General features: G+C 38.8%; 1 protein-coding gene and 1 long non-coding RNA gene across 2 annotated transcripts; both read right to left on the reverse strand.

The window, feature by feature from the left end:
• Nucleotides 1–242: 242 nt before the first annotated feature.
• LOC107046600 lies at nt 243–10,871 on the reverse strand. The gene is made up of 4 exons (XM_015269250.1): nt 10,760–10,871; nt 9,732–9,884; nt 8,648–8,999; nt 243–514 (listed from the first exon to the last, which is right to left on the reverse strand). Coding segments are annotated over exons 1-4 (690 nt in total). The 5' UTR covers nt 10,762–10,871; the 3' UTR covers nt 243–331.
• Nucleotides 10,872–11,682: 811 nt separating this feature from the next.
• LOC107046601 lies at nt 11,683–13,732 on the reverse strand. The gene is made up of 3 exons (XR_001461580.1): nt 13,677–13,732; nt 12,586–12,836; nt 11,683–11,827 (listed from the first exon to the last, which is right to left on the reverse strand). It is a non-coding gene; the product is annotated as an uncharacterized LOC107046601 (long non-coding RNA).
• Nucleotides 13,733–14,157: the final 425 nt, after the last annotated feature.

Raw genomic sequence — 14,157 nt, forward strand, 5'->3', positions numbered from 1 at the left:
GTAACAATAAAAAACAGATTATTTCGCCTTAAAAACAGTTATGAATGTTGATATTACAAATATTTTTCCGTGTGTTACAAGTGACTGATGATATAATTGCATAATGTGACTGTGAAGAATACGCAATAGACAATCTTAACACCTGTCATTTCTACAAATATTCATACAGATTTTTTAAATTATCCTTCCACAAAAGCATATCCAAGCGTAAATAGCGGATGATGGAGGATGACCATGTCATGATTCCTGAGCCGGTAGAAGGAACCAGCGATGAAGAGGACTGGTTGAAGGGGAGAAAAAGAAAATTAAAACTTCAAGATTCTTGCTGCATTCAGTAAATTTCCTTTCTTGCCTTATTATTTGTTTTTTTTTGACATTTTCTGATAATTTTACGAACTCCATTCATTTCCTCTTCATTCAAATGGTATCGTTTGCCATTTTTAGTAAATATTTCCGTAACAAATTTGGTTCTCATATGTTTTGCCATTCCTGCAGCAGTAACTCCCATCAACCCCTGAAACAATTATTCAATAAGGGGTACATGATGTGCAACTTCTTTGAATGAACTTCTTAAGAGACTTCGGGATTAAAAAAAAACTATCGAAATGCGGGGAAAATTTTGCTCCCTAAATTCTCCGCCAAAAAAGGATAAAAAAATAAACTACATACCTCAAAAAATTTGTAATTCTTTAATTACGAGGATGAGAAGGAATGAGTTCGATCCGGATTCTCTAAATGGGTTAAAACTATTTTTTAATATATGAGGTAATTGACAGTTCTGAGGGGATCGCCATTTTGCCTAGGACTGTAGGTGGCGCCGCCTTATGTCTGGGGCGGAGAGTCGAAATCAACATTTATATTAAAAAATAATTTCAACCCATTCAGAAAATTCGGATTACCCCCGTTTTTTCCCCTCCTCTTAATTAAAAAATGACAAATTTTTTGAGCTATGTTTTATATTTTTCCATGCCTTTTTGGCGGAGAACTTAGGGAGCAAAGTTTTCCCCGCATTTCGGTACTTTGTTTTTACCCCCGAGCCCTCTAAATAGCAAATATTTGATGGTAAGTATCAATAAAAAAACATTTTTTCATACAGAATATCTTATCGAGAGATTTTTTACTGCAATCCCTCTGCTAATACTTCCAGTTCTTCTTATTTTGGGTTTTTTCAATGAAAGGAGAGAAAATAGTCGTAAACATTTGGACAATTAATGTTTAGAGTTCTCTGTGGACAATTTTTCACTAGAATATGTTGAAGAGACAAATCAGAGTCTAATGATTCTTTCGATTATAGTTTGTATTGAGCATTTGCGATTTAAAAAAACATATAACAAAAAACCACGTCCATGTAACATAAAACTACAAAACTTGAATTTGAACGATTATATATCTTTCATTACCATAAGCAGTTACCTTAACATGGCCATGACTCAACTTTGACTTGACCTCCACTTGATCTTAAGGAGGGACCCTGGTGAAATTTAAAAGTCATCGATTAATGAAAATAACTATCGAGTGATTTTGGATATATTTTGGAGTAACTAAAAAACTAAGAAAAATTACGTACCCAACCCCTTTTACTCCGTACATCAGGCGAAGACGTAGTTTTTCATGTTTTTGGCTTTCAAATTTTCCTCACAGAACAATTTTCATCCGTTGAAAATTGATTTTTTTTGCAAATTATTTGTTAGATTCCATCGAATAAAACTATTTTTTTTCGATTTTCTCAATTAGATGATTGAAGTTTTTTTTTCAGTTTGCTCATTTTTTGGCTTTTCTCATACCGTGCAGAAATAGTATATTTCGATACAAGTGCGACGGGGTGGTAACGAGTGTGAAGTTCTGCCAATATCACGAGTTAAAACATTCCGTCGCACGTGTATCCGAACTATATTTTTTTGTTAGTGATGTTACGTTCAGCGAGTGCCGAACTGTGCCATTTTTCGTTTACTAGTAAACGAAAAGTCTTTTCGTTTACAAGTTTCGACTTTTCGTTTACTAGTTAATGAAAAGGCACTTTTCGATACGGGCTGAACGTAGCAGCAGTGACAAAAATAATTATTTTGCCTCGGCTTCGCCTCGGGCCACCAACTTCACACTCGTTACCAGCCTGTCGCACTTGTATCGAAATATACTATTCTGAGCACGTGTTATTTACTATTTTAATGTTTGACGGTTCAGAATCATAATTTTTATAGAAAAAATAATTTTAAAAAAGAGTAAAAATGAAAAAAGTAAAAAACTTTGAATCCGGAAAAAATTCTATTTCGCTATCATCTAATTGAGATAATCGAAAAAAATACTAAGTTTTATTCTATAGAGTCTAACGAACATATTGACAAAAAAAGTTAGAATCGGATGAAAATTGTGGTGCGAGGAGCATTGCGACACCAGAAAATATGAACAACGATCTTTTCGCCTAACGTACGGGGTAAAATCCGGTTGAGTACGAATTTTTTGTTAGTTTTTCAGGTATTTCATATACAAAAAATCACTTGATAGTTATTTTCCTCTCAACCAATCAGACTTTCTAATTTCACCAGAACCCCCCCTTAACTTGACCGTCACTTTAATTTTTTGTTGTCTAAATTGAATTTTTCAACAAAAAAAAATGCCTCGGTCTGCAACACTCATGCTCGCCACAAATATTTTATTTTTATTTTTAAAGGAATTTATTGCGAGCAAGCTCGCAACAGGCCATTGCCCGAGGGCATTCAGCCAGTGAATACATTTTTCATATAATTTCTTTTCCAAACTGAATATATAATATTAATTGAGTACGTTGATATATGAGTGTTTTTTTTTTTTTTTTTTTTTTTTTTTTTTTTTTTTTTTTTTTNATACATTGTAAGAGATGCGGTGATGAAGAGGCGAAGGAAATAGAGGACTTTTGCTACTGGTCTTGACCTTGGAGATATGCTAGACCTCCCCAGGAGTTCGAGCCATACTCTTCTCTTCTGACGGCCTGTAGGTCCTCAAACAGGGTGTGTGGGGGATATTTATACCGGGATCTTCTAATGGGGTTGCGCTTGTGGCAGAGGTCAGAAATATGGTCCAGTTTATTAAGGGCAAAATTCGTTGTCATTTTTTTGAGTCTGTCAAGGATAGGTTCAATTTTGGTACGTTCGTAAAGTAGGGTGTTGGAAGGGTTGTAGAGGGGATTGTCTGGATGGCGGATCTTCGTCATTTTACGAAGGGTGGTTCTTTCGGCAACGCCCGTTATCTTTTGGGTTCCAGGTCTAGCAAAGAGGAGTAGAGGGTGGGCATAGTCCAGTATTGAACGACATATTGCCTTGTATATTTTAACGACATGTTGGGTGTTGAGACCTTTGACTTTGTATGTAAGTCGACGGAATTTCATACTCCTTGCTATGCACTTTTTTTTAATGATATTGGCGTGGGACTTGAAGTTGAGGTTGTAGTCCACCTCTACCCCGAGGTATCGGGTATGGGCGCAGGGTAGGATCTGTGTGTTTTGGAGGATTATACTGGAGTTGGATTTTCGCGGGTTAATGTAGAACTGTAGATATTGGTATTTGGAGAGGTTGAGTTTGAGTCGCCATTTTTCAAACCAGACCTGAACCTCGTTAGCGAGCTCTTGGAGGTTCTCGGTCGCTGCGTCCCACGTTTTGCCATGGCCCACTAGCGCCGTGTCATCAGCGAATTGGACAAGGTATTTGTTGGGGTTTGGAACTAAGAAGGGGTTATCGAGGATGTCGTGGCAGAAGATGTTATATAAGAGAGGCGAGAGGGGAGAACCTTGAGGGATACCTTGTTGGGGGGCGAAGTCCTGAGAGTGGCTGTTCTTGACTTTAATGGACAGTCTTCTATTGAAAAGGAACTGTTTGACGATTTTAATCAGGTATATGGGACAGTTTAATTTGTTGAGCTTGAAGAGCAGTCCTTTATGCCAGACACTGTCAAAGGCCTTTTGGACATCTAGGAATAGTGTATTGGTTTTGAGGTTGTCGTGCTTGGCAGTATGTACGTTGGAGGTGAGGATGGCGAGGGGGTGAAGGGTAGACTTTTTTTCTCTGAACCCGAATTGATAAATGGGGATGTCATTTTTTGTTGCTGTGTTGAGGCGTTCTTAAATTAGTTTTTCAAACATTTTACCTATGGATGGGAGGATGGTGATGCGCCTGTAACTGTCATTTTGGTGAACATCCTTACTGACTTTAGGAATGACGATGATGATACCTTTTTTCCATTCGGGGGGGAAATGAGAATTTTGGATGCAGAAATTGAATATTTTACCGATGTGGAGGTGGATTGAACTTGAGAGGTTTTTCAGAGTAGCACGGCGTATGCTATCATGACCTGGGGCCGTGTTTTTGCCATTCGTGAGAGCTCTTTTATATTCGCCAGGGGAGATGGGGGGAATATCGTCAGGGGCGAGGTCGAGGGGAGGGTCTGAGGGGTAATTGAAGTCGAAAAACCAGTCGTTTACATTGTCATGGGTAAGTTCGTCAAATGTGTCTGATTCGGTGTATTTGTATGTGTCTTCAAAGTACGTAGCAAAGGCATTTGCCTTGTCAATGTCTGAGGTGAGGGATTGGTTATTGAGTGTGATTTCGGGATAGTCATTTCAGGTCTGTATCTGGTGAGTTTCTTAATAATGGACCAATATTCCTTACCCCGCTTGCGCTGTATTTCCCTACAAGCCTTCAGCCATTGATGAGATCTGAACTCCTGGGAGAGTTTGTATATATTTTTTTAGAGCATTAATTTCGGCTTTCCTAAACTGGTTGGTTGCCGGCGAGTTGAGATGTTTATCACTTTGATAAGCTCTATATTTCCTTCTTTTGGTTTTGATGAGATGGATGATGAACGGAGACAGTATGTAGTTGAAGAAGTTGTACTTGGACGTCGGTGTATGTTTTAGAATTGTTTCCGAGAGAAAAGCGTTGAAAGCAGTTATGTTTTCGGCGTTGATATCGGGATGGTCCTGGATGAACTCTGCTATTTCATTGTTGACCTTATCCATATCCGTTTTGGCGAAGTTGTAAATTGGAGGGTGAAGCTCGATGGGTTGAATGTTCGGGTCTGTTGCAATTGAAAGGTTAATTGCCAGATGATCTGCACCCAGGTCTGGGACCAGTTCCACACTGTGTACTCTGTTGAATATGTTTTTAGTACAGAAGACTAAGTCAGGAGTGGTGTCTTTGTTGAGCGGCATGATGAAGATCGGGTCTGTGTAGATTCGTGTGAATTTTCCGCTGGAGAGAAAGTCCTGGATTTGACTATTCTTCTGCTTATCTGGGTCTCCTATGATCAGGGCGAATTCGCAACGTGTTGCCATGATAAACAGTGAGTTCTCGAGTTTCGTAGTGTGATGTGAGTATATCGCAAAGATGTGAAGCGGTTCCTCTCTGAATGCTATTGAGAAATGGAGTATTTCATTCAGGGATTGAGTGATGGCAGGTGCATTTTGTTTTTTTGGATGTAGATGTGGGTTTATTTGAACTAGCGTTCCACCCCTAGTTTTTCCGTTGATGGAGTTGCCTATTTTGCCCATGGAGAACCAATCTCTGTACTTGATGTTGGTGTTCACGTTGATTTTGGTTTCGACGAACAGGCTACAATCGATATTGTTGCACTCAATGTAGTTATTAATGAGGATTTTTTTGTTCGTGTAACTGTTTATGTTGGAGTACAGGAAATTAATGTCCGCCATTTTCAATTAAAATACTTCTGCCTGTGGAGGGTTCGGTGGGAGAGGGATCCTCGGGGGCGTCCAGGTTGAACATCAGGATATATATTTTGTTGCCAGTGAACACTGCAGCTGTGTCGATCCTGAATGTGTCGATGAAACGCTTCTTGAGCTTACTAATGAGTTCTTCTCTGTTGGTGTTTTTGGGGTTGTTGATTTTAGAGATATAGGTATTGATGATAAAATCGTGGGTGGTGATGGGAGCATGGATGGAGTTATTTTTGGTGATGATTTTATCCAGTTCTCTGGATTTCTTGTTGATTGATTTGATCGGAGCATTTGGGGAACCTGCGATTGGGCTTTTTGGTGTGTTGGGGCATTTGTATGACCATGCAGTGTGCTCTGTGGAGTTGCATGCGTTGCATTTGATGGCCAAATCACTTTTGCAGGAGTTCGTGGATTGCTCGCCTTGACATTTCTGACATGTCAGTTGTTGAGACAGTTCGCGGTGGTGTGCGAGAACTGAGCACATTTGCTGCTTGGGGAGGGAGCGGGGGGAGGGGGAGAGCTAGGATAGACTGGGTAGTGTTTGTTGAAAAGGAAGACACCTTGATTCATCAGCTTGTGGAAGGACTTGTCACCTCCAGTGATAACTCGAATGAGGGTAGTGGGTTTGTTAGTAGCTCGTGCTGTGATTCGTTTGCAGTATCGGTGCTCGATATTATTGTCAACAAGGTATTGTTTCATTGTATCATCTTCGATTTCATATTCTACTGTGGCAATCACAACCGCGAAGGTAGCGGGGGGAGTGGGATTAGCCTGGAATGTGTTTCGATGAGACTCTTTGTATTCATTTATTTTACCTTTGTTTTGAAGATCATTCAGCGTGTTGAGAAGCTCAATTTTGCTTGTATTGGATTTCAAAAGGAATCCTTGGCTCGTCTGTATGATAACATCATTGTTGTTGTTACGTACCGAGTTCCAGAGCCTTGTGATTTCAATTCGGCTGGTAATATTGGATTTGATGTAGAATAGATTGTCGAAAGGCTTATGGATGATTTCTTGGAATCTTTTAGAGGAGTTGGAGGGATTCTTGATGTGTGGAATGTTGTTGGATGTGGAAGGTGAAATGTTTGTGGAAAGTGGAGTGGAAGGGTTGTAGTTGATTGTGTTGGTGAGGCGTGCGGCGAGAGGAGCAGTGTCGGAATCGAAATCCATGGCTCGATCGTTGATTGAATTGCTGTTGCTCTGATTGTCTCCTTCTTTATTATCCTTTCCTTTCTTTTTTGGTGGTCTGGAGGCGCCAGGGACATCTTCGGTACTTCCACCGCTATCGTTTCCAGGCCTTTTGGCCCCTTTCTTTCTACCCATACTGANCTCGGGGGCGTCCAGGTTGAACATCAGGATATATATTTTGTTGCCAGTGAACACTGCAGCTGTGTCGATCCTGAATGTGTCGATGAAACGCTTCTTGAGCTTACTAATGAGTTCTTCTCTGTTGGTGTTTTTGGGGTTGTTGATTTTAGAGATATAGGTATTGATGATAAAATCGTGGGTGGTGATGGGAGCATGGATGGAGTTATTTTTGGTGATGATTTTATCCAGTTCTCTGGATTTCTTGTTGATTGATTTGATCGGAGCATTTGGGGAACCTGCGATTGGGCTTTTTGGTGTGTTGGGGCATTTGTATGACCATGCAGTGTGCTCTGTGGAGTTGCATGCGTTGCATTTGATGGCCAAATCACTTTTGCAGGAGTTCGTGGATTGCTCGCCTTGACATTTCTGACATGTCAGTTGTTGAGACAGTTCGCGGTGGTGTGCGAGAACTGAGCACATTTGCTGCTTGGGGAGGGAGCGGGGGGAGGGGGAGAGCTAGGATAGACTGGGTAGTGTTTGTTGAAAAGGAAGACACCTTGATTCATCAGCTTGTGGAAGGACTTGTCACCTCCAGTGATAACTCGAATGAGGGTAGTGGGTTTGTTAGTAGCTCGTGCTGTGATTCGTTTGCAGTATCGGTGCTCGATATTATTGTCAACAAGGTATTGTTTCATTGTATCATCTTCGATTTCATATTCTACTGTGGCAATCACAACCGCGAAGGTAGCGGGGGGAGTGGGATTAGCCTGGAATGTGTTTCGATGAGACTCTTTGTATTCATTTATTTTACCTTTGTTTTGAAGATCATTCAGCGTGTTGAGAAGCTCAATTTTGCTTGTATTGGATTTCAAAAGGAATCCTTGGCTCGTCTGTATGATAACATCATTGTTGTTGTTACGTACCGAGTTCCAGAGCCTTGTGATTTCAATTCGGCTGGTAATATTGGATTTGATGTAGAATAGATTGTCGAAAGGCTTATGGATGATTTCTTGGAATCTTTTAGAGGAGTTGGAGGGATTCTTGATGTGTGGAATGTTGTTGGATGTGGAAGGTGAAATGTTTGTGGAAAGTGGAGTGGAAGGGTTGTAGTTGATTGTGTTGGTGAGGCGTGCGGCGAGAGGAGCAGTGTCGGAATCGAAATCCATGGCTCGATCGTTGATTGAATTGCTGTTGCTCTGATTGTCTCCTTCTTTATTATCCTTTCCTTTCTTTTTTGGTGGTCTGGAGGCGCCAGGGACATCTTCGGTACTTCCACCGCTATCGTTTCCAGGCCTTTTGGCCCCTTTCTTTCTACCCATACTGATACACTTAAGACTTACTTTATACTTGTGTCGGTATATTCACGCGAGCACAGTAGAGAGCTGTTGACGGTTCAATGTCTCGAGTGAGACTGATGTCGCCACAAATATTTTTTCGGCCATGTGACGAAAATAACTATTTCACAGGGGGGTCTTTGCAGCTGCTCTTCGCTTTTTTTATCATTGACTTTTCAATAAAGCGTCGGAGAGAAAAAATTTATTACAGTTATTGTCTCCAAATAAACCTCTCGAACTCCCCTCACGAGCATGATATTTGATTTTAAGACATCCCGTCTATACGAAAACGAAAGTAACTTACCGGGTTTTCTCTATTTATTTTAGCTATCAGGTCTGGATAACCACTGTCATGCAATATATTACATAGTAGGTTATCAGCAATCAATGTTTTCAATACTTGGGCTAGTTGTTCATCTGAAATGTTTTTGGATCGTGGTATCTTAACCTTTTTCTTGGCTTGCTTTGAACCATTTTTCGTTGTGGACTTCCTGGCAACAGATCTTCCTTTTTGAATGGTCAATAGTCTTTTGTCAGCTAGTGGATCATTGGGATGATGAGTAATGAGACAAGAAATTTCAACACGAGGATGTTCTTTCATTCCTAGATTAGGTGTAATGGTCAATGTCGAAAGAGAAATCTTATATTTCTCATATCTGAAAACAAAAGTCATTATGGCCGGTGTACTGGACTTAGGACTCCAGTACACTGCAATCTTCGCACAAGATACCACAGGGACTGTAGGGGAATAAAATTCCGAGAATTAAATATCCCCCACGTTACTTGCGTTCACAGGGGATTTTTTTAAATTCAATATTCTTGATATAAGTTACTAGACAATTTCCATTTTTCATGATCATTTGAGTATGATTCGTGATGTGAAACACGAATGTTTGATTAGAAGGTATTGTTTTTAAAATAATAATTTTGAAATTCGGAATGAGTTAGTTTGTTAATAGAGGGCTGCGAGGCAAAATTGAGACGTCCATTGCAATTTTGGTTTTCATAAAAATTGAGTGGAATTTTGTTTTCTTTTGTAGATCTATCCATCTAAAAAATGGACGTAAAATACATAGAGCAATACGTGTAAAAAATATATATTTTTCCGTTTTATGACCATGTTTAGTTTTTTTATCAACTGTAACGAGCCCATTCGTTTTGAAATTTAATTGATGTGCAATTGATATTCTAGAATTTCCAGTAATTTCTGCGATATCTTAATTCCATTGCCCCTCAATTCTAGCCCCTTTGTGGAGTATCTTGCATGGAGAATATTAAACGAAAAACATTCAAACCAAAAAGTGTGGGTATCACTCTGCACGGATTCAGGCCTAGTATCTTGTATAAAGACTGCATTGTATATTCTTTAATTATGGGTTGGAACGTACACTTCAATGGATAAAACTTTCAGCGTTTTTGGTTGGAAAGTCACCGTTTTTGGGGAAGATGGAGTACTTCCGATCGAGCTCTGTTCCTGCTGGCCGTCTGGATCAATTGACTCACTATCACTTGTGCTCCTCGACGGTGTCATGATGGGTACCCTATAGAAAGTTTACTTATTGAAATTTTAATTTATCCAACCCATAAGGTAAATGTACCTATGTCCGTCTCTGCGGATGCTGCCAGATATCACATTGTTTTTACCATTTTGACAGTCCCAACAATCTATTAAGATTGAAATACTATTGGAGTTATTTCAGTTAATAAAAAAAAGTTATAGATGGCAATGAATTGTGATTTATTGAATAATAAGGGAGAAAAATTCCATTCGCATCAATTACTGCAATAACAGTGAATTCTTAAATCGCAAATTAACTCACAATTTTTAAATATTGAGATCTCTGTTATAATGGTAAAGTAGAATTAAGAACCCCTTCATTGTTTCAAATAGTTAAAAATTCAATAAAAATACATAAAATGATATCCTGATATTTCAGTAGAATAACGACAATTAAAAGAATAGGTACTATGAAAATGACATTAATCCTATACTTGTTTCGTAGCCAATTGTCAATTGAATGGACTAAACAGATGAAAAAAGAATTTAAAAGGTTGGACTGGTAAATACAAATAGAATTTTGTGCCTCAAGATATTTTTGAATGTTGGTTTATCACACAATAGGATACCCACGATGATGCTCTCCCTCGAACGTGTAGTATAGGGATAAATGAGCGAGCGTACGACTATGGGACTGTTCACATTTATGGACAATTATTACTGAATAATCAGTAATAATTATCAGTAGTTTTTTCTACTGAGAAAATAGTAAATATCATGATTAATATAAGTCAATTCAAATTTTGAAGGTTTTATCGGTTGGTATATAATTTAATAATGGAATAATGATGTGTTCACCTTAGCTAGACGAGCGTAGGATTATTTATCATATTGTAATAATCTATTGAAAATTCTCACATTTCAGAGGGTTTCGGATCAGCAAGCAATTTCAAGTTCAGGCATCTCTTCAAATATGCTTCATTCACGAATCTACGCCATTCGTTATTGTGATAACCTTTACCAGCGATCACTATCTTCCTGTGTTTGTAGGTTCTAATTTCCTCATCGAGAGCGTCAATTGTCGCGATGCCACCGTTCTTCTATATTATTAAAATATACCAAAAAAACATTAATTAGAGTGAAGGTCAAATGCATAATCTACATATAGATTCAGATATTCATAGCTGAATTAATTGTTAAAACAATTTTGAGCTTTCGGCAATTTGCATAGACTAAGAGTCATAATTTTTATGGCTATCATCCTATTATTGATTGCCATTCTGATATCTAAATAAATACTATCTAGGGGAAAGTGAGATAAATCAGAACACCGATATAGAACAGGTATCATCATTAATTATTTGTGTTTTTGCCATGGTTCTTTAGTCAGCATCAAAGCGTAACCAAAAAACCACGCGTAAAGTGGTGGACACAAGTCGACAAGTGTTCTTTTTTATGACTGGGTCATCTTTGTCAATTCCCGATCTTCATGGACTTCTGACCATTGATTTTGACCCCTATTTTTTTTACCTTGGCGAAGCTTAGTTTCGATTTTCATTTTTGAGCCGCGATATTTCAGTTCTGACATTGAAGATCCTTTGTTTTAAGGCTTATTTCTGTTTGTTAGTCTTCACCTTTGTCACCCTTAGTTCTAATCCTTATTTGGTCACATACATACGAATGCATCTACATGCATACGTACATACGGACATAATGTAAAATATATTCTGATTCCTGATAATAAAATGAGTTATTTTAAGAAAGACAATGGAAACTTGAAATTTAATGTGACAAAGCTTCTATTTTTTAAAATATATGATTTTTTGTGAACTTGCCTCGATTTCCTCGTTTAGCGAATTTACTATCGCTCCTTCCAATCCCAGTAGGAACACGTTGATTGGTTTCCCGCTTTCGTAGATAAACAAATTTGTCGTTGGCTCTGCCGTATTTTGTTGTTGGCTTCCGATGTTAACACTCGAATCCGTTCTAAATTAAGCCAATTTACTGTATTACTGTAAATTACTGAATTTACTGTATTACTGTTTAACTGTATTTTGTAATTCCTTGATCAATTGAGCTTGCTCTTCAATTAATTGTAACCTCTCTGATAACTGTTGGTTAAGCTGTCTCGCTTCTTCCATCGGACTTGTAGGGGGTACTGCATCCTCAAGATTATCCATCTTTATTAATTTGAATTTGTACGATTTCTTCAACCAAATAAAGAAAAACTATGAAGAATCTATTCGATCTAAAAGTTATTTTACTGAATTGAATCGTTGGCTAGTATTTGAAAATGGAAAAAAAAGGATGGGCAAACAAAACAACAAAAGAAAACAAAAACTTGAACGTTCGAGGCCAATCAGAACACTTGGATTGATCGAGTCTTGATTATTTAGGACCATAATGAGTCAAAAACCGGAAACATCGGGTGGAAAAAGGAAGACAACCCCACACTTAGCACCATTTTTGTTACGTATTCCCGATTGATTTGAGATAAAATGAAATAAAATAGTAAAATTTATTTTATTGATTAAAATTTGAACAGACAACAGAAGTTGGGCAGCCAAAATTTTAAGAAATAATCGTCGAGCGGTAGCCGATTACCCTTTGACTTACCGTAACTAGGTTGAAAAGCCATCCCTCATTCGTGTTCTTTATTGATCCGGGAATAAATGTCTCTCATTTTGGAGTATCAAATGATCTCCGGGACAAGAGAAATAAACTGTTGTCTTCATTTTACTCACTTCTGCTCGTCAATGACTCTGGATCGTTGTTTCAAAAGGTCTCGATCTGTGAAGGCCTGATTTGAAGGTACCAGGATTCGTTCGTTGAGTGGTAGGGGTCCGACGGGCGGCAGCGGCTCGCTTCCAACAGCAGGCCACAATCGAACAAACGCTCACTGGATAGCTGGTTTCAGTTTATTTAGATAAATTTCCACTTTTCAGTTTGTAATTATTTTTGTTACCACTGGGAATAGCTTTGGATATTTTGAAAACTAGAAAGATCAAATAATATTTTCTTTATTTTAGGTTTTGTGGTTTAGTTCCCGAGCGTCGGATGCCCGTCACTGGTTAGGATCACTGGAATATTTGAATTTTAAACTTAAGTTTTGCGGAAAATAAAATATGAATTGTATTGCGAGAATTCTCATGGGGGTCACTGAAAACACCGAACCAATGTTCAAAGCATTTTCAGATCGTCTCGGTAAAATCCTCAGAATGAATCTACTGGTAAAAAGTATGAACTGTATTGCGAGGATTCTCGTGGGGGTCAATAAAAACACCGAACTAATGTTCAAAGCATTTTCAGATCGTCTCGGTAAAATCCTCAGAATTTATTTATTAGGGTATTAATTTATTTATCAGGATATTGATTTTTTTTTTATTTCAAATTTTTATTTGATTTTTAAGCCGAGTTTCCTAGTCAGTTCAGGCACCGCCGTGTATTCAACGGATTATCGGATTAGATTTGTTTATTAAAGTGTAGTGGACTTGATGAAACTCTTGAATAAATTTTAATAATTATTTGGTGAATGAGAAGTTCGAAATTAGATGTTGAAGTGGCAAAAAAGATTCTAAGTTTGGATTGAGAAATAATTCTAAGTCCAGAGGAGACAAATCAAGGTAAATAATTGTAAGTCCCAAGGGGGAATCAAGAAATAATTCTAAGTCCAAAGGAGACAAATCAAGGTAAATAATTCTAAGTCCAAAGGGGACAAATCAAGAATAAATCCAGAAGGGATATTACAAAAATTCTCTAAGTCCCAAGAGGGCGTGCTGAGAATTTCACTAAGTCCACAAACTCGCGAATTTTCTAAGTCCGAAAAACACTTTACCGAATTTATTTCACTTCGCGGAGCTCCTTTTGAGCTATGACCGGCTACTTCGAGCGCTGGAACTGAACTGACTATAGGCTGTCGCGTCTCGAGGTACCTCGACTCGCTCTTTACGGCGCGTCAACGTTGCGTCGAGCCGCCGAAGTGGCACAGTGGTGGGAGTAGTGGGGATGCCGCGTGAAGCGGTGAGACTTGCTACCTGAAGGTGGGGGTCGAGCGTCAAGCGTACCCCTATGTAATGTGTGTAGAGTACTCCCAACACTGTGGCACCCTACTAGGCCTTTATACATTGAATANCTAAGTCCGAAAAACACTTTACCGAATTTATTTCACTTCGCGGAGCTCCTTTTGAGCTATGACCGGCTACTTCGAGCGCTGGAACTGAACTGACTATAGGCTGTCGCGTCTCGAGGTACCTCGACTCGCTCTTTACGGCGCGTCAACGTTGCGTCGAGCCGCCGAAGTGGCACAGTGGTGGGAG

This window comes from Diachasma alloeum, unplaced genomic scaffold (assembly GCF_001412515.2).
Source record: "Diachasma alloeum isolate Michigan unplaced genomic scaffold, Dall2.0 Dall_scaffold_01557, whole genome shotgun sequence".
Lineage (NCBI taxonomy): Eukaryota > Metazoa > Arthropoda > Insecta > Hymenoptera > Braconidae > Diachasma > Diachasma alloeum.